A 17,988-nucleotide genomic window follows, 5' to 3' on the forward strand; every position below is an offset into this window, starting at 1 on the left:
TCAAATCTTTTTCTTCTTTCTCGTTACAAATTGATTATTTTACTATTTAGATAATAATGGTAAGCTTGCATTTGATTCTCCTCTGTCTTTCACACATTTGCATAAATATCCACTGAAGTAGTCGGATTGATACAGCGAACATGCACATAACAATAATAATAAATGTTATTTATATTGCACTCTATATTTATCTCCGAGTGCTTGACATGCTGGAGAATAGTGAGGCCTCCGAGCATGTCGCCATTGTGTCTTCAGTCAGTTTTGTATTGTGTTGTTGTGGTGAATAGGCTACCTGACACACTTTCATTGAGATTGGTGCCTTGAGCACATATTTAACGACATTCTACAATATGTAATTGTCTCTTTAGCGCTTGAGCATGCAGGTACTTGTAAATGTTAAAGTTTAAGTTTAAAGAAATATTATCACACAGTTCTCCATTCAGGGAGAGAGCCAACCTAAAAAGAAGGGTTTGACAAAGGAAATCCAAGTCATCCAGCTCTTTCCTTCAGACTTTCTGCTTTCCATGTACTCCTCTGTTGCATCAGGGGTGGGTCGGGAACCCTGCTCAGCCAGGCTGATTACTTCCAGACACCATAGCCCCACTCAAAACACACACACACACACTCTTGATGCACACAGTTAGTGTTAATACTGCTGATCAGATACACTTCAGCAAAACTGAATTCACTGGAATTTCCTAGATGTCTGTGTGGAAGAATTATTTTAACAGATTCCTCCCTTACAGGCTTTCTGCAAAGTGGATATTTGATGCAAAGAAGAAATGTATGTAGTGGAGGGCAGGTTTGGCCTCATGTTGGAATGATAAGATTAAAAAAAGTTCCTGGAAGATTTGATTTGGCTTCATAGATTGCAAAAAGTTTGATTAGGCTAAAACACAGGAAAGGATTTCAAAAAGGCATAACACAGAACACACCCACAACATACAGATTGCAAACACAGTTACTCAGTAAGCACTTACAACCAGTTCTAAAAGTTCAAACTTCCTCACACAAGGACCCAAGTTCATCTAGGAATTCATCAGAAAAACAACTGATGAAATCACGAAAAAAAGAGAGTTTTTCAAGTTTATATATTGACATGTTTTGTTTATGTTGACACTACCCCCTTATTTTGAACTGAAGTACTTAATACAATTAATTTAAAAAGCAATGCATGCAACAAAGACAACAATTAAGGACAAATGAATCACTTGAAAATGTTGTTTTCTCAAAACTGAACCCCGATGACCTCATTATTAAACGCTAGATATCTCATTAAACTCTGTATATCTCATTAAACCCTGTATATCTTATCAAACCATACCTATCTCTCAATAAACCCTGCCCTATCTAGTTCCACGGAGTGTCCAATTATTTGGTTTCACAAATTGTTGGTTTATTGCCTTTCTTTGCTGGCTTTTTAATGTTTTTTGGCCCACTAATCCAGGGATGACTAAACAGAGGGATGGAGGATTCTGATGCCAGATAGTGTGAGGGCAGCTGTTGGTTTTAGGAGGCTTCTGCTGGGACCCACATGTAAAGGTCCATACTGTAACATTTGAATAACAATATAGTCTCCCTTCTTTGCCACTGTTTAAACTCGTATTGTATTTATGCAAGTATTCCTTTGGCCAGTATATACGGTGTGAAAGATGCCAAATGTGGGTATTAGTGGGTAGAGTGAGGCAGAAGGGAGGGAGGTGTGTGAAGATGGGCTATAAGGGGAATGCAGAGACTGGCAAAAATATGTGGGCGGTACTTTAAGTGTATCATAACAATGTAGTTATGAATCTTTTATTGCTAAATATATATAGATAGATATAGAACAAGTTGTGTCTGTATGCAGTCAAGATGACAATGGCCGTTGTTGGGGTAAGCACATAGGGATAGGGAGAGGGATATTGAAGAAGACAAAGTACTGATGTTTTTGTATGCGTGTGAAGAGTAGGGGGTTGGTGTGTGAGACAGAAGGAGGACTGGATCGGAGGGGGCTTGGTGGTGTGTTCGGGGGAAGGGCAGCAAGATGGCTGGCTGGCTGGGAGGGTGGTGTGACAGTCAGGGTGGAGTGACGTCAGTAGCTCCATTCATGAAGAGCGTGAATAAGTGAGGAGCAGCCAGGCTCTTTGCACCAAGCATCCGACTGATAGAGTCAGACAGGAGGAGAGAAGAGGGCACCGTACACGGAGGAAAAGGGTAAAGAGTGCAAGGGGACTGAATGAGTTTGCAGCAGCCATAATACACGATTATACATTATCCGGTGGAGAGTGAAGACAAACAGTAAAAAGATGCTGTGGAAAGGGAGAGACGGCGAGACCAAAGGCAGCCATGAAATGGTCTTCTAAAGCAGAGCTCCAAAGATTTCTGAGCTCTCTCTCGGCTAGCTGTCTGTTCTCCACTTCACCTTCAGACCCTTTTGCTTGGGATGGACAGGGAGGCAGCTCCTCCCACTCCTCTTTCTCCTCCTCCTCTTCCAACCGAGCTGCTCTCTAAATTCATGGATGAATGAAGAGGAGAGAAACTGACCGGGCTGGCTTAGTCCTTCATGGCTACAGGTTGGTTTTCATGATTGTTTAAAACGTTTGTGTGCTGCATTGTGCAGGGTTGTTTGTGCCTCTCCGGGTGCAATGGGCACAGAGCCAAATGTGTTGTCCAACATCGTCAGCTGGTGTGGTTAGCATTAGCTTAGCTTAGCTGGCCTGGTTTGGCTTATTTTGGCTAAGGCTGATAAGCAACATTAGCTGTGTCATTCATCTATGTTTAACTACTCTAAAAAAGCACGTAAATTGGGCTAAATGTTGCAGTGCATCAGCAAAGATCTTCACTAGAATGTTTTGCCTGGTTGTCCGGGTATTGCATGGTAATGTGTTGTTTGCATTGCTTAATGAAATGACCTCAAACATTCCAACCAATAATATCAGTCTGTTAATGCCCCTAACCAATGAGATCAGTCTGTAAATAGGTAAAATAACCAACAGTTTAATCAAAGGAAAAAGGTTTACCCAATATGGATGGATAATTTATGAAAATATATACTATTGTAAGCAGCCATGTTGAGCACTATTACTTCCTAGTGGATTAATATGGATGTTATATATATATTTCCTCATCTCAGAAGAAGTGGAGACTGTGTATCGATCATGATGAGACAGTACTGAGTGGATCAGTCACCACATATAATCAGATTGTTCTTCAGTTTTAGTCTGAATATTTAATTACATACACAGTTTTGCTTAACCTGCTCGAACCCATGGCGAGCTGCTATTGGTTACAAACACAATCTGACTATAGAGGAGGCAATGTCATGTTACCTTCCTGACTGTGGTTGAGTAAAGCAGTAAGACAAACTAACACGTTACATTAAGGTTACATTCACCACCATGTAACTACTCCTGATTACAGTAGGTAATTGTGATTTTGGAATAAATTACATTGTTTAGGAAATCACTGATAAAAGGCACCATTTGGTAGGAGCCGCACTGCCTTAATGTGCTGCTCCTCCTCCTCTCCAAAACACCCGAGAATGAAAAATACCAAACGCCCGGTGGGTTCACTTTTAGATGACATGGAGAGCACCAATAGTTTGGTAACATCACTGAGAGGTATACAAACATGCTTCCTGTGTGTGTGTCTGAGTAGTGATAATGAGAGAGAGCTGAATCTTCTTACTAAAGAATAGCTTACGTAATGGAGTACAGATAAGAGATAAAGAGATGAGAGGGTGAGATGAGAGGGTGAGATAAGAGAAAGAGATGAGAGGGTGAGGTGAGAGGGTGAGATGAGAGTGTGACAGAGAGAAAGAGATGAGAGTGTGAGATGAGAGGGTGAGATGAGAGGGTGCACTAATCCCTGTAGTATCTGTATCTCCAAGCAGGGGATAACCCTAACCCAGGACTACAGGAAGGTTAGGGTAGTTCTGCACCTTAATCTGAAGTGTTGCCTTGTTAGCTTTTTGGTGGTGTTGGTTCCTCAGATTATTTTTGTGATTAGTCCCTTAACTTGTCTAGCCGGAGTGCAATACAGAGTTAGGGAATGCCATAACAGTTCAAACTACAAATATGCTCACAATGTTGAGCTATGCTTCTCAATGTTGTAGGGAGATGAGCAAAATATGACAGTTCTCTCTCACACCTGTTTTTCCAGCCCTGCATGTAACTCAAACAGGAGCACGCCCGCTTGCTCGCCCATCCTACACAAACGCCCTCGCTCACCGCTGCCCCTGCAGAGCCCGGAGGGAGAGGCCATGGTGGAGAAGGGCTGTGACCACTCGGACAAGTCTCCCCCTCCAGAGCCCCTGGGGCAGCGCACGTATAGCCACTCGGTCCATGGCAACGCCACGCGAACCGGGGGCAAGAACTCCAAGGTGAGTACATACACATACACATACAGACACACAAGTACACACACGTACATACACACACACGTACACACGTACATACACACGTACACACCTAACCTGTAGACTACAAAAGAGCCAGGCCCAGTGGTTTGGCTGTGGGTTCCTGCTCAGCAGTCAGGGACCTGAATCTTGTCATCATTCTCTGCCTCATGCATTTCCCTAGTATGGTTGAGGGCTCCACTGGGTCTCACACCAAGCAGAAAGGATACTTGCAACACTGTCCTTTAACTGTATGTTGTAATTGATATGCTCTAAACAAAGTAAATGTAGATCATGTCACTCCATCATGACTTCCTCTTCAGAATGGAATGTTTCAGGGTTTGGAAGCTATAGCCATAGCAGTGACCACTCACAGAATCTTCATGCATTTTCATATTCCCCTCAGTCATTTTATGTATTCAAATTCCATTTCATGCTAATTATAAAATGCACTGTTTGGCTATCACGTCCATTTTAAGAACGGACTTGTTGATCACTTTGTTATTTTGTGAATTTACTTTTAGAAACTAGATTGTCATTAATCATGTCACTAGTCTATAATTTGTTGATCATGTCCCTAGTCTATAATCTGAAACTGTCATGGATTATTTTCTTCCTTATGCATTTGCAGTTTCTTTGAATTATTTTTTTTCTGATTCAGGTTTTCTTTGTTCTTCTTCTCATGCATGCTAGTCTCACAAACGACTTTCCAAAGTAAGCATCACTCTTTTCTGGCCTAGCATTCACTTGTCTGTGTTTTGTATGTCTCATTACTCTCCATTATATATATTTTTTTAAACCATGTCAAGTCTACCAAAATAAATTATTAGATATTATTATATCTGATTATCATCTGAAAACCCAGCTCAAAGTCATCTTCATCCTATACAAATATACATTTTATTTCTAGTATATATAAAGATTCAGTTAGTTGTTGAGTTTGTCTCAACAACAGAGGACTTTATGGACATGAACTAGCCTGGCACTGCCAGACCAATTTGCGAATACCTAGTAGTCTGGAACTACTAAAAAAGGTATGAAAATGTTTTTAAGGGTTAACCCTTAACCCTTAAGGTAAAACAATGTGAATCCAAGGCACAAAAATGTATGTTACACTGTGCTAGGGAATGTTGCACCAAGTTGCGTTGTGCCAATTATTTTCGGAATGAGAAACAGCTGTACAATCATTTCACATTTTTGTATTGGATTACACTGCACTCTTGTGGTAGAGATAAACAGATCTCAGCGTGAATCATACTATTCCCTTCAGATAAGCCATAGCACCAACCAACATGCTGGTCTGTAATCTGTGCTTCCAGTATAATTTTACCATTTAAGTTGGAAATTGTTTTTTTCTTTTGATGTTTATGTTTACTGATGAACATATTTATTTCCTCCTACCTTCTTTCACGCTTGTGACTGCAGAAAAGCCAGAGCTGGTACAACGTAAGACTGTCTATCCTTCACTTCTACCTTCATTATGTTGCGTTCTGCAATACACTTGATGTATCTGACATATAAAATTAGGTTCATCTTTCTGGGAAAATCCAATATGCTATGTATATTTTATAGTGGACAAAGGTAGCCTAGTTGCAAAAACTCTTACTGATTGAACACTATTTTAATTGAGCTTTAATTAGACCCATTTGTAGTGTGAATGTAGATCACCTCTCTGTCTCACTGTAGGTTCTGAGCCCCACATACAAACAACGCAACGAGGACTTCAGGAAGCTCTTCAAACCGCTCCCGGATACAGAGCGCCTCATCGTGGGTGAGTCAGGGACAGGAGATCAAACTATATAATCTATCTGTATTCACTGTCATTGGGAGGGTACACAACAACATGTGTCCGGGAGGGCGGGGGCAAAGCCACTCTCACCACCTCAAGACCAGAAACTGGACAGCTAGCACGAGACTGGAAGATGCTGTCAGACCTAGGCCAGAAGCTCCGCTTTCCAGCAGAAATAGCAACAACAAATCTACGACCAAACCTTGTGCTTTGGTTGGCCTCACTCAAGCAGGTGTATATCGTCGAGCTCACGGTGCCCTGGGAGAGTGCGGTGGAGGAGGCCTACGAGCACAAGAAGCTAAGGTATGCGGAGCTTGCAGCAGATGCACAACAACAAGGCTGGAAAGCTAAGGTCTGCCCAGTTGAAGTAGGCTGCAGAGGACCTCAACATCTAGGCTTCTCCGAGAAATGGGAGTGCGGGGGGTGGCCCACAGGCAGGCAGTCAAAGACCTTTCCAGGGCTGCTGAAAAGGGAAGTCAGTGGCTGTGGATAAAGAGGAAGGACTCCACCTGGGCTGTCGGATGAGTGATGGCATCTAGGGAGTGATCTCACTGCTGAACCCTCTGGAGGTGTCGTGGATCAATCATCGAAACATCGAAGAAGGAGGGCAATAGTGAACATTGGACTGTTCGATTTTGGATAATCTTTAATGGTTACTACTGTGATGTCCCTAATTACACTACCGTTAAAAAGTTTGGGGGTCACTTAGAAATTTCCTTATTTTTCAAAGAAAAGCACTTTTTTTCAATGAAGATAACATTAAATTAATCAGAAAAACACTATACATTGTTAAAGTGGTAAATGACTATTCTAGGTGGAAACGTCTGTTTTTTAATGAAATATCTACATAGGTGTATAGAGGCCCATTTCAAGCAACTCTCACTACAGTGTTCAAATGGTACATTGTGTTTGCTAATTACCTTAGAAGACTAATGGATGATTGGAAGAATTAGAATGCCAAAGGTCTCCAATGCTGTAATTGCTGCAAATGGAGCATTCTTTGACGAAAGCAAAGTTTGAAGAACAAAATTAATATTTCAAATAAAAATAATTATTTCTAACCTTGTAAATGTCTTGACTATATTTTCTATTCATTTTGCAACTTATTTGATAAATAAAAGTGTGAGTCTTCATGGAAAACTGTCTGAATTGTCTGGGTGACCCCAAACTTTTGAACAGTAGTGTATATTGATATTTTTTAAATAACCAAATACAGTTAGGTGTAGTAGCTGACTTGGTCACTAGTAATACAATTAGGAATCCCATAAGACACGTTTCTTTTTGAGGCACGTAAGTTGATTCCATTTGTATTTCGTAATCAATCATGCTTTGTGTTTCTTGCCAGACTATTCCTGCGCGCTGCAGCGCGACATCCTTCTGCAGGGTCGCCTCTACCTGTCTGAGAACTGGATCTGTTTCTATAGCAACATCTTCCGCTGGGAAACGCTGGTATGGATGCTTCTGTGACTGTCTGTGTAGGATCAGTGACCAGAACCCTAACCCAGATCTTACTAAGTATTACTGTACATGTGGCACACATAATATATGTGTGTCTTACCACTTTACCCCCTGGTTTCTTTCTGCATCCAGCTGACAGTGAGGTTAAAGGACATCTGCTCCATGACTAAAGAGAAGACAGCACGCCTCATTCCCAATGCCATCCAGCTGTGCACTGACAATGAAAAGGTTAGTAGACACACACACACACACACACAGTATGTTTTCTACAAACCTTTGTTAATCTTTTATGCTGTTTTCTCTCTCAGCATTTTTTCACCTCCTTTGGGGCGAGGGACCGAACTTACATGATGATGTTTAGACTGTGGCAAAATGCTTTGCTAGAAAAGGTGGGTACAGTCTGGATATCCACAGTCCATTTGATGCTACTGTACATTAGAACATTGTAGAGTTTTGTGTTGGTCTATCACTGCAACTAGTGATACTCACTGTCTTTCTCCTGTTACGGTATTTGAAGGAATGAGGAGGCAATGAGGATTCGATGGTTCTTTAAATAACCCACAAGGGTATATCAACAACTGAGGCACATAACTCCGAAATAAAAAAACACCTGACACAAGATAAGCAAGGAAAGGGTAACGCACAATAACCGACAACCAAGTAACAGAAAAACCCAGGTTATATACTCCACTAACGAGAATTAGAAACAGGTGAACAAAAATTCAGGTGTGCGAAATAGCACGTAATCAGCACTGGGCAGCGGTGACACTAGTACTCTGGTGAATCTGAGTGTAGACGTGGAGTCGCTGGCCTAGACTTAACACTCCTCCATTTCTCTCTCCCATTAATCATCATATCAATCCAACTCTAACATCACCTCTTTCAGCCCTTGTGTCCCAAAGAACTATGGCACTTTGTCCACCAGTGTTACGGCAGTGAGCTGGGCCTTACCAGCGATGACGAGGACTACGTCCCCCCAGACGACGACTTCAACACCATGGGGTGAGTTCAGAACCGTATGTATAGACATATCATTCCCATACTAACTTTGGACCCTAACCCTTTCCACTCTCACCTTATCTCTCTCTACTATTCTTTCTTTACCTCTCAATCCAAGTTTGTTTAATTTTATTTGTTTTAACTTAAAAGGGGATTTTGGATTAAAAACAAAGCATGTGAATGCACAGTCAACAGCTGAAACACATGACACAGAAAAATATAATATAAACAAAATCACAGTATTGGAGCAAACCTAACATCTGACAGGAGGCCTTTTCCTGGATGAGCATGCTGCTGGTATATCTGGCTGTGTTATAATTTCTATTGTCAGTCAACACTTTCATCATTCATACTGACTGATCATAAACGGAGACACATTGTTTTGACACACATACACACACACACACACACACACACACACACAACTGATATCCAGTATTCAAATACAAATGCAATAAATTACACTGCCAGCACCCTCATAGCAGCGTGAGCTGCCTCGCTGTTTCCCGATCTGATAATCTTGACCTCCAGCTGCTGCCCGTCCGCGTGGTCTAGGTACTGTGAGGAGCTGCCGGCAGAGGACAGCGAGGCCAGCGACCCCACCCGGCCAGAGGCCAAGCCTGAGCTCAGCCCCCTGGCCCTACCCCTGCTGGACCCCCTGGCCCTACCCCTGCTGGACCCTCTGGCCATCCCCCCCCTGGACCCCCTGGCCATCCCCCCCCTGGACCCTCTGGCCATCCCCCCCCTGGACCCCATGGCCTGTCTGGTCAGCCCAGACATAGCCCTCCCTGTGAGTACACTTCACAACCATGATACCTTCTCTAACAAAGCTGACATACCATTATTGCTGGCAAAAAGGCTTCTTAACTACAGCTTTTCTCAGCACACTTGCAAAAGCAGGTGTCTGATGGGACGCAGCTCAACATGGTGGTGAATATGGTTATATATTTTATTTCTTGCAAATGTGAAACGTTTAACCAATACATTTCACACGCAACACTACACATCCTTGCGTAAAGTGCCTGGTTCTTGAGATAATAAAGCCACAGACACACATCTGAGTTTAAAGTTAGCTAACTCAGGGAAGCCCACCTGGGATTCCCACCCATTTTCTCCATCTTGAGCCCACCACAGTCAAGACCCAAGTTCAACCTATAACCACAGCTAGAATAAGGTTAATTCCTTAGAGATCATTCTTTGTTTGTATAGGTAATCATAAATAGCATCACTCTATCACTTAGAAAGTTTGATGAAATAAGGGACAGAATATCATTGACAGAATCTAGAACCTAACAATTCTCGTTGGCTCTTTCTGCAGTACGACTTGCTCCCATTGGACAATTTTTCCCCCTGTCTTGCCGATGGTGAACTCCTGACCCTTCCGTTGCTGGGCAACATGAACAGTGGTCTGAGAAGCCGACCACCCTCCCCTTCGCTGGACTTCAATGATAACGAGGACCTGCCCACCGAGCTCAGTGACTCCTCCGACACACACGATGAAGGTGTGTCTGGCATGGTGTGTGTTTGGCATGGTGTGTGTCTGGCATGGTGTGTGTTTGGCATGGTGTGTGTTTGGCATGGTGTGTGTTTGGCATGGTGTGTGTTTGGCATGGTGTGTGTTTGGCATGGTGTGTGTCTGACATGGTGTTTCTGGCATGGTGTGTCTGGCATGGTGTGTGTTTGGCATGGTGTGTGTCTGACATGGTGTTTCTGGCATGGTGTTTCTGGCATGGTGTGTCTGGCATGGTGTGTGTCTGGCATGGTGTTTCTGGCATGGTGTGTCTGGCATGGTGTGTGTTTGGCATGGTGTGTGTCTGACATGGTGTTTCTGGCATGGTGTGTGTTTGGCATGGTGTGTGTTTGGCATGGTGTGTGTCTGACATGGTGTTTCTGGCATGGTGTGTCTGGCATGGTGTGTGTTTGGCATGGTGTGTGTCTGACATGGTGTTTCTGGCATGGTGTTTCTGGCATGGTGTTTCTGGCATGGTGTTTCTGGCATGGTGTTTCTGGCATGGTGTTTCTGGCATGGTGTGTCTGGCATGGTGTGTCTGACATGGTGTGTCTGGCATGGTGTGTGTCTGACATGGTGTTTCTGGCATGGTGTTTCTGGCATGGTGTTTCTGGCATGGCACAAACGTGACACACACACACCTGTTCATTATTGCTGTGTGTGTGTGTCTTATTTAACAGGGGAAGTGCAAGCGTTCCACGAGGACCTCAACGGCCGTCAGTACATAAACGAGGTCTACAAGTTCAGCGTAGACAAGATGTACGACATCCTTTTCACAGAGTCCCGCTTCATGAAGGACTTCCTTGACCAGCGCAGGTTCTCAGGTGTGTCTGCAGGCCTGTCTGTGCTGTGTGATTATTTAGCGTTAGGGTGATGAATCCTGATCTGATCTGTCTCCCTCTCTCGGCAGACGTAGTCTATCACCCCTGGAAGAAGGAGGCGGCAGGCAACCAGACTAGAGACATCATGTACACCATCTCTCTTACCAACCCTCTGGCCCCAAAGTCTGCCACCGTCACTGAGACCCAAGTTAGTGAAACAGCAGTTTGTTCCCACAATTTAACTATAGCTATTGCACCTCACTGTATTTACGAACGTGCCAAACATTTCAGAATAATTGATTTCACTGCCATTTAATGTCAGTCAGGATTTGAAAGCTCCCCTCTTTCGTGTCAGACTCTGTTCAAGGCCAGCCAGGAGAGCGAGTGCTACATAATTGATGCAGAAGTGATCGCTCACGACGTCCCCTACCATGACTACTTCTACACCCTCAACCGCTACATGCTCACCAGGGTGGCCAAGAACAAGTGTAGACTCAGGTAAAGATCTTTACCTTCCATAAGAAGAGAAAAGTTAAGACATAAGTGGAGCTTATGTTTAATCGTGTGCCTGTGTGTCTGTGTGCGTGTCTCTGTGTTTGCACCTGTGGTGTGTGTGTGTGTGCCTGTGTCTGTGTGTGTGCGTGTGCCTGTGTGCGTGTGCCTGTGTGCGTGTGCCTGTGCCTGTGTGTGTGTGTGCGTGTGTGTGCGTGTGTGTGCGTGTGTGTGCGTGTGTGTGCGTGTGTGTGTGTGTGTGTGTGTGTGTGTGTGTGTGAGTCAGGGTATCCACTGAGCTGCGCTACAGGAAGCAGCCATGGGGCCTGGTGAAAGGCTTCATCGAGAGGAACTCCTGGAGTGGTCTGGACGAGTACTTCAGACACCTCGGTCAGTCTGGAACTGCATTATTTACCTTCTAGCTGAGTATCAATTCACAGAAAGTATAAATACAGATCACACAATCAAAAGAGCCTGTGTTAGTGTCAACACGTTATTTTAACACAGCCATGTTACGACCAACCAACAGTGGGCAGTACAACAGGACTGATCCTCGTGTTGGTAAAGTGGCTTATTAATGGCCTTTTAATGGCCTTATATTGATTAAAGCGTCAAAGAGCTGATCAACCTGGTTCCTGACTAACCACTATATACACTAACCACTATATACACAAACCACTATATACACTAACCACTATATACACAAAACAGGCAAGATATGGAAAATACATTAAGCATTCAGTTTTCAGGTTACTGATAAGGAGTGCTCCACCTTTCGGTCAAAATTTAAGTACAAAATGTTTGGCATCTTAGTTACTACCTTGGTAGATGACAACAGATGACAACAGATGTGCATGAGTAGCCTAATAAACTTATAATTAAATTAAATTAAAAAAGACTGAGTGAGTCTCTGGATCTACATATGGTAGCAGCATCTTCACTGCAGCCTTGTTATAAACACTATGCATGGTCACTGTCAATAAAAAAAAGTCCCACATACAGACGTAATATATACTGGGGGATATTTGGGTGCTGTTGTCCTGCAGAGGTGGAGCTGGGTAAAGTGGAGGTGGTTCTAACAGAGCCACACAGACTGTCCCCGAAGGCAGTGAGGAGGAGGAAGAGAGCGCTGGTGCGGCCCCCCCAGATGGACCAGGCTCTAGGCGCCCTGACAACCCCCGAGGACGACAAGGAAGTCATCCACTTCATCAAGCGTGTGGCAGGTAGAGGTCTGACACACAACATTCCCCAACTATTAGGAAATGCTTGTAAAATGAAGCTGATCGTGTCACTCTTATTTCAAAAGCATTGTATTACAGTAAACTGTCTTAGATTATACCACTTCTAGAGCAGCATATTCAGGCCATGATAAAACCACAGTGCTGTTATCTTTGTTAATGGAGACACTAGTTTAGTCACTTTATACAAGACATGTTAGATAGCTAGATTTTGAGCAGCTTGAAAGTACTTTCATTTTGTGATGGTTGGTTTTGTTTATATCCAATATGGCTGCGTTTATTAGGTTCCACTCAGACCAGACACATACCAGACCACGTCCCAGGAGGCCTGGCACTCTACAACGTCTCCAAGCTGCTACTCCTCATCAGCCTGGTGTGAGTGCCTCCAGTCTGGCCTCCAGTCTGGCCTCCAGTCTGGCCTCCAGTCTGGCCTCCAGTCTGGCCTCCAGTCTGGCCTCCAGTCTGGCCTCCAGTCTGGCCTCCAGTCTGGCCTCCAGTCTGGCCAGGGGTAGAACTGGGGGCCATCCTGTCAGGACAGAATCTTTTAATAAACTTGTTTATTGACACAACCTCGCTGTTATCATCCTGTCTGTATACATGGACATATTTATGCATGTACATTATTATTGTTAACATAACTCATCAAAGCAAAGATGTATTAATTTCCCCCTCTCCTGCAACTCTACAACAGATGGAGTGTTGGAGAGGGGACATAAACATCTTGTTTCATCACTTGGTTTTGGTGTTGTATGTAATCTCTCTCTTTCTCTCTCTTTGCACTCATTGCATCCTATAGGATCTGTATAAGGTATAGTTACTTTTGCACCAGTCTTATGTTTTTGTTTTGTTTTATTTATAATGAAGCATTTTCAGTAATTGAAGATTCAAAAATATTTTACCCCTCCCTCTCTCTACCCCACTGTATCTCTCTCTGTATATCTCTCTGTATCATACAGCCTAGTGCTGCTGGTGTTTCTGAACATGATGCTGTTCTACAAGCTATGGATGCTGGAGTACACAACACAGAGTCTGACTTCCTGGCAAGACCTCCGTCCTCAAGAAAGGTACCATGCACAGACATACAGTATCTAACCCTAACCCTAACCCTAGTTATGCTCACGGACCTTTATATTTCAAAAGTACGTCTTCCATCTTGATATCTTAATTAGTTGTATCTTGAGCTGTTTAAGTAATCTGGTAAAATAAGGGTTATTAACTTTTTAGCCTTCATTGATTACATGTTAGTGAATTGTGTGTTTTCCAGTAAACTGCCCCAGACTCAGCAGGAGCTGGCAAAGCTCTTAGAGACACAGCAGCGTTACCATGACAATGAACTGCAGAAATGGAAAGAGATCATCAAGACTTCTGTCATCCTGCTGGATGAGGTGAGTACCAATCAGAATGTAGAATCAGTCAGGTCGGAACCCAAAGATACCAGACATGATCTCTCATATGTGATCTCTTATTAAAACCTGAGTTTGCATCAATACTTTTGAAATGGATTTTGCACTTCCTAGATATGCCTCTTTTGTAGACCTTGTGCTCATACAGGTTATGTGATTTCTTAAGAAAAATAACATATTTGCAAGCAGCAATGGAGATGGGATCTTTGTATAGTAGGAATGCTAACATTATGAGTGGAAATGAGTGGCACTATGACTTGACTTGGAGCTATAGTACTATATGGTTTGTTGTAAAATTGTTGTACTCGCTGTGAAATATATTATTATTGCTTGCTTTTTTCCACAGGTACACTCTTGCACTTTTGAGGTTCTTGCTGTTTAATTTTAACTTGTCTAACTACATGCTCTTATTGTTCTTCCGTTTGGGACTTATTTGGTTTTCACAATGTATGCTTCATGTTTGGCTACCCGCAATGTTTGGGGCTATCTCGTTGTTATGATCAGTGACCTATGCACTTTTGTAAAACTCTCTCTTGGAAGACGCTTTTGAAAAAAGCGTCTGCTAAATGCATAAATTTAAATGTATTGATCTTTGTGGAATACATTTATAATAAAATACTAGCGATTACAAGAGTGGGTTTTCTCCAGTGTTGCTGACATCTTTCTCTGCTGCAGATGAAGAGCTCGTTACTGAACCTGCAGAAGGGCATCGGCTCAAGGGACTATCATTCAGAATCATCAGAGAAGAGGACACAATATCACTGACAAACAATACTAAGGCAAAATGGACATTATGTGCAATACACAACCATTTCTGGTGGCCCACAACCTCTAGGAATTCAAAACAAACTTGGTTGAGGAGCGTCTGTCGACTGCAGTGTGGTCTTGTGGAAAATCCCAATCCCGTTTCTGTTTTCAAAGAATGTTGTAATGTTAAACCTTGTTTGTTGTTGCCACTGATGGAATATACTCACATTGAAAAAAGCATGCAATTTTTTACAAATTCTACAAACGTGTCAGCAGAGGTGTTCAACATCAGCCTATTTTGTCTCAGACTTGGTAAAGTTGAAAACACTTGAAGTATCCATTTTCCACTCCAGCATTGGAATCTGGGAGCAGGTTTCAGCCACAGCAGAACCACAATCCGCTTCCTCTCCAGAAGCAGCCAATGTGTTGTCCACCTAACCCTAACCCTAACTGACAGATGCCCCAACTCTGAGAAGAGAGCACCTTTTAGCCCTGATGATATTACTGTTAACAATTACAACAGGGTTCTGCAGACGAGCAGCAGATGAGAATTATAACAGATCTGCAGCAGATATGGATGCATATAATTACATGTATAATATTTCATATGTTATTTTTAATTTTGTCCAATGTGGCCAGGGATTATTTATAATATGCTTCCGTGGAATGTCAGGGCTGGTTTCCCTGAGAGCTTGTGTTGCCATGCATTTTTGAAGGCTTAAATATTCTCTACTTGTAGAGTTGCTCTGTAGAGTTGCTCTGTAGAGTTGCTCTTGTAGAGTTTTACTATGCTCTGTCCTGTTTTACTGACTCGTTGGAGAAACTAGCTTGGCTGTTAACATTAAAGACAATGTATGGGACAATTTATTAGCTTCAGAAAGTATAGATGTTGTTAGTGTTCTAATGTCTAATGTTTATCCAACATTATGCATGACAAATTGTTAAAATCTTAACTGCAGCAAAACATTCTTCTTTCAATCCTTCTTTCAATGTTGTTGCTTTAACCTGGGATCAGGTTATAAAATGGACAGTGGTTTCTCTGTGTCAATGTATGTCATGTTTTATCTAAAATGTTATTTATCTGGATAATATTCTCTCCACACCTGTGGGTCGCTTAGTGTTGTATGCCAAGTGAGGATGTAATGGCACTAAATCCACCCTCCCCAACACACACTTACAAATGGCTCTTCTGCTCATTAAGATAATAAATACATTTTGGAAAATAGATCACTGAGGAGACCAGAGCTGTATACCACAACCTAAATCAGGCAATTAAGCTGTAAAGAATTGGAAAGACCAAGCTGTGAAATCCTTGTCCCTGCTTGAAGTTAGTAATGTGTTAAGTTTTTAGAGGTATTTATTTATGCTTCCTTATTTATATTACAGTGAAAGACTGAAATGTAACACTAAGGAATCGTCATTGTCCAAAGACGTTTATGAACTTCATAGTTCTGTGACTGTCACCAGTGTCTCTTCTGGTTTCAGTGCCCAAGAATGTTAACTGATCTGATGGTATCTCCTCTCCACCTGTCCATGTACTGTGTTGACAGTAATGCAATTACACTTATGAGGATGCATGAGTGCTTGTTGAAAGATCATGGATACTCAAACCAATGTGTTTTTGAGTTCATTATCTACTGTGTGTAGAAAGACATTCCCATAGTGAACATTTGGACCCACAAGTATACTTTGCGGCGATGTGACAGAGCACATAGCACATTTAAAACTAGACTTCCACATGAAGTAGCACTTAAAAGTATACAGATCATTTCATGGTGAATTAGGAGGATTCAAATGCAAATATGACATTTTTACCTTGAAATCTTACAAATGTATTCTCCTTTCAATATTTCACTATTGATGAAGTAAGCTCAGAAAGTATTCAGACTCCTTTCCATTTTCCACAGTTTGAAACATTATAGCCTTCCTCAAAAAAAGATTTAGTTCATATTTGTTCTCATCAATCTACATAAACCCCAACAAACCCTAACAACAAAGCTGAATCTTATCATCAAATGAAAAAGAAATACCACAATTGTTTCCAGAAAGTATTCAGAGCCTTCAAAGTATTCATATTAAGTATAGATTTTTCTTTGGGAGTGATTATGACCTCATTTATTTTGCGTATGACTACAAGTTTGGCTCTGTATGTATATTTTTAAGCTTCATATTTTAATCAGAAATCCAGTATGTATGACTCTAAATACCCTACACTATGAATACAGTATCCTGTTGTATATAGTTTCAGTCTACACAAACTTGAGAAACTATGGAAGCAAATCAGTGACATGTTTTGAATTTTAAAAGGCATTGAATACTTAACATTGAAATTTAAACACCACCGAATTTGTTGGTTTTGAATTCAGGGATGCCTTACCGATCCTTGGTATCCCGGATGTTGCAATCACATTTTTTTCGGCTCGAATAAATTGTCGAATTTTTGGGATGTGAATTTCACCATTCGAATTTGAGCAGTCAATATTAAGTATTCAATCCCATTTGCTTCCATAACAATCCATACGCTGGTCGTGGATTGGTAAACAATTTAAACAAAAAAAATCTCAAAGGTTTTACAAAATGTATGGAGAAGAGTGGTCGTCGTCATCTGCCGCTTGTCCGGGGGTCGGGAGACCCCGGCCAAGATGAGATGTGAGATGTGTGATGTGTGAGGTGGAGAAGATGTGGATTGAGCAAATAAAATAGTTGGAATTAACTCGTCCTTTGCAGTCAATAGTTTGGAACATACGAACGTGTTTTTGGTAGCCTATGGTTTGGTTTGTAGGTCAACCCTATTCAGGTTGCTTTGTTTGAAAGCTATGCTGCGTGTTTATGCAAGATACACATTTAGTTGTGCACGTTTGATGCATTGTGCAATGGGTTACCTGTTCTCTAAACCACAAGGGGGCGTTTGTGGGCTACCTCTATCCAACCACCAAACTGCTAGCCGGGGTAGCCTAATGTAAAAGTAAAATACATTGTACGTTTCAGCAGACTATCCTTCTCTTAGGCAGCGAATACCACATTTTAAGCATGATAATGTTGTCTCGTCAATTCTCCCAAAAAGAAATGCCACGTATTTTTATCCAAATTTGAAGTTAATAACTCAATCGATGTGACGGGGATTTTCCCACTCTTGCATTGTTAGATTATACATTT

General features: G+C 42.1%; 1 protein-coding gene across 2 annotated transcripts; it reads left to right on the forward strand.

The window, feature by feature from the left end:
• The first annotated feature begins 4,182 nt into the window (after positions 1–4,182).
• Positions 4,183–15,884, forward strand: LOC136933431 (protein Aster-B-like). 2 transcript variants are annotated; one of them, XM_067228814.1, is made up of 19 exons: positions 4,184–4,360; positions 5,801–5,821; positions 6,062–6,146; positions 7,510–7,613; positions 7,755–7,850; positions 7,931–8,011; positions 8,509–8,624; positions 9,177–9,411; positions 9,940–10,123; positions 10,812–10,955; positions 11,042–11,160; positions 11,308–11,450; positions 11,731–11,834; positions 12,491–12,667; positions 12,967–13,057; positions 13,479–13,490; positions 13,639–13,746; positions 13,947–14,067; positions 14,761–15,884. In XM_067228814.1, the coding sequence occupies exons 1-19, from the start codon at positions 4,241–4,243 to the stop codon at positions 14,848–14,850; spliced, it is 2,151 nt and encodes a 716-aa protein (XP_067084915.1). In that variant the 5' UTR covers positions 4,184–4,240; the 3' UTR covers positions 14,851–15,884. The 2 variants fall into 2 exon arrangements, with proteins under 2 accessions (XP_067084913.1, XP_067084915.1); XM_067228812.1 differs by lacking the exons at positions 13,947–14,067; positions 14,761–15,884 and having other exon boundaries at positions 4,183–4,360; positions 13,374–13,705.
• Positions 15,885–17,988: the final 2,104 nt, after the last annotated feature.

Source organism: Osmerus mordax, chromosome 25, assembly GCF_038355195.1.
Source record: "Osmerus mordax isolate fOsmMor3 chromosome 25, fOsmMor3.pri, whole genome shotgun sequence".
In the NCBI taxonomy this organism is placed as follows: Eukaryota; Metazoa; Chordata; class Actinopteri; order Osmeriformes; family Osmeridae; genus Osmerus; species Osmerus mordax.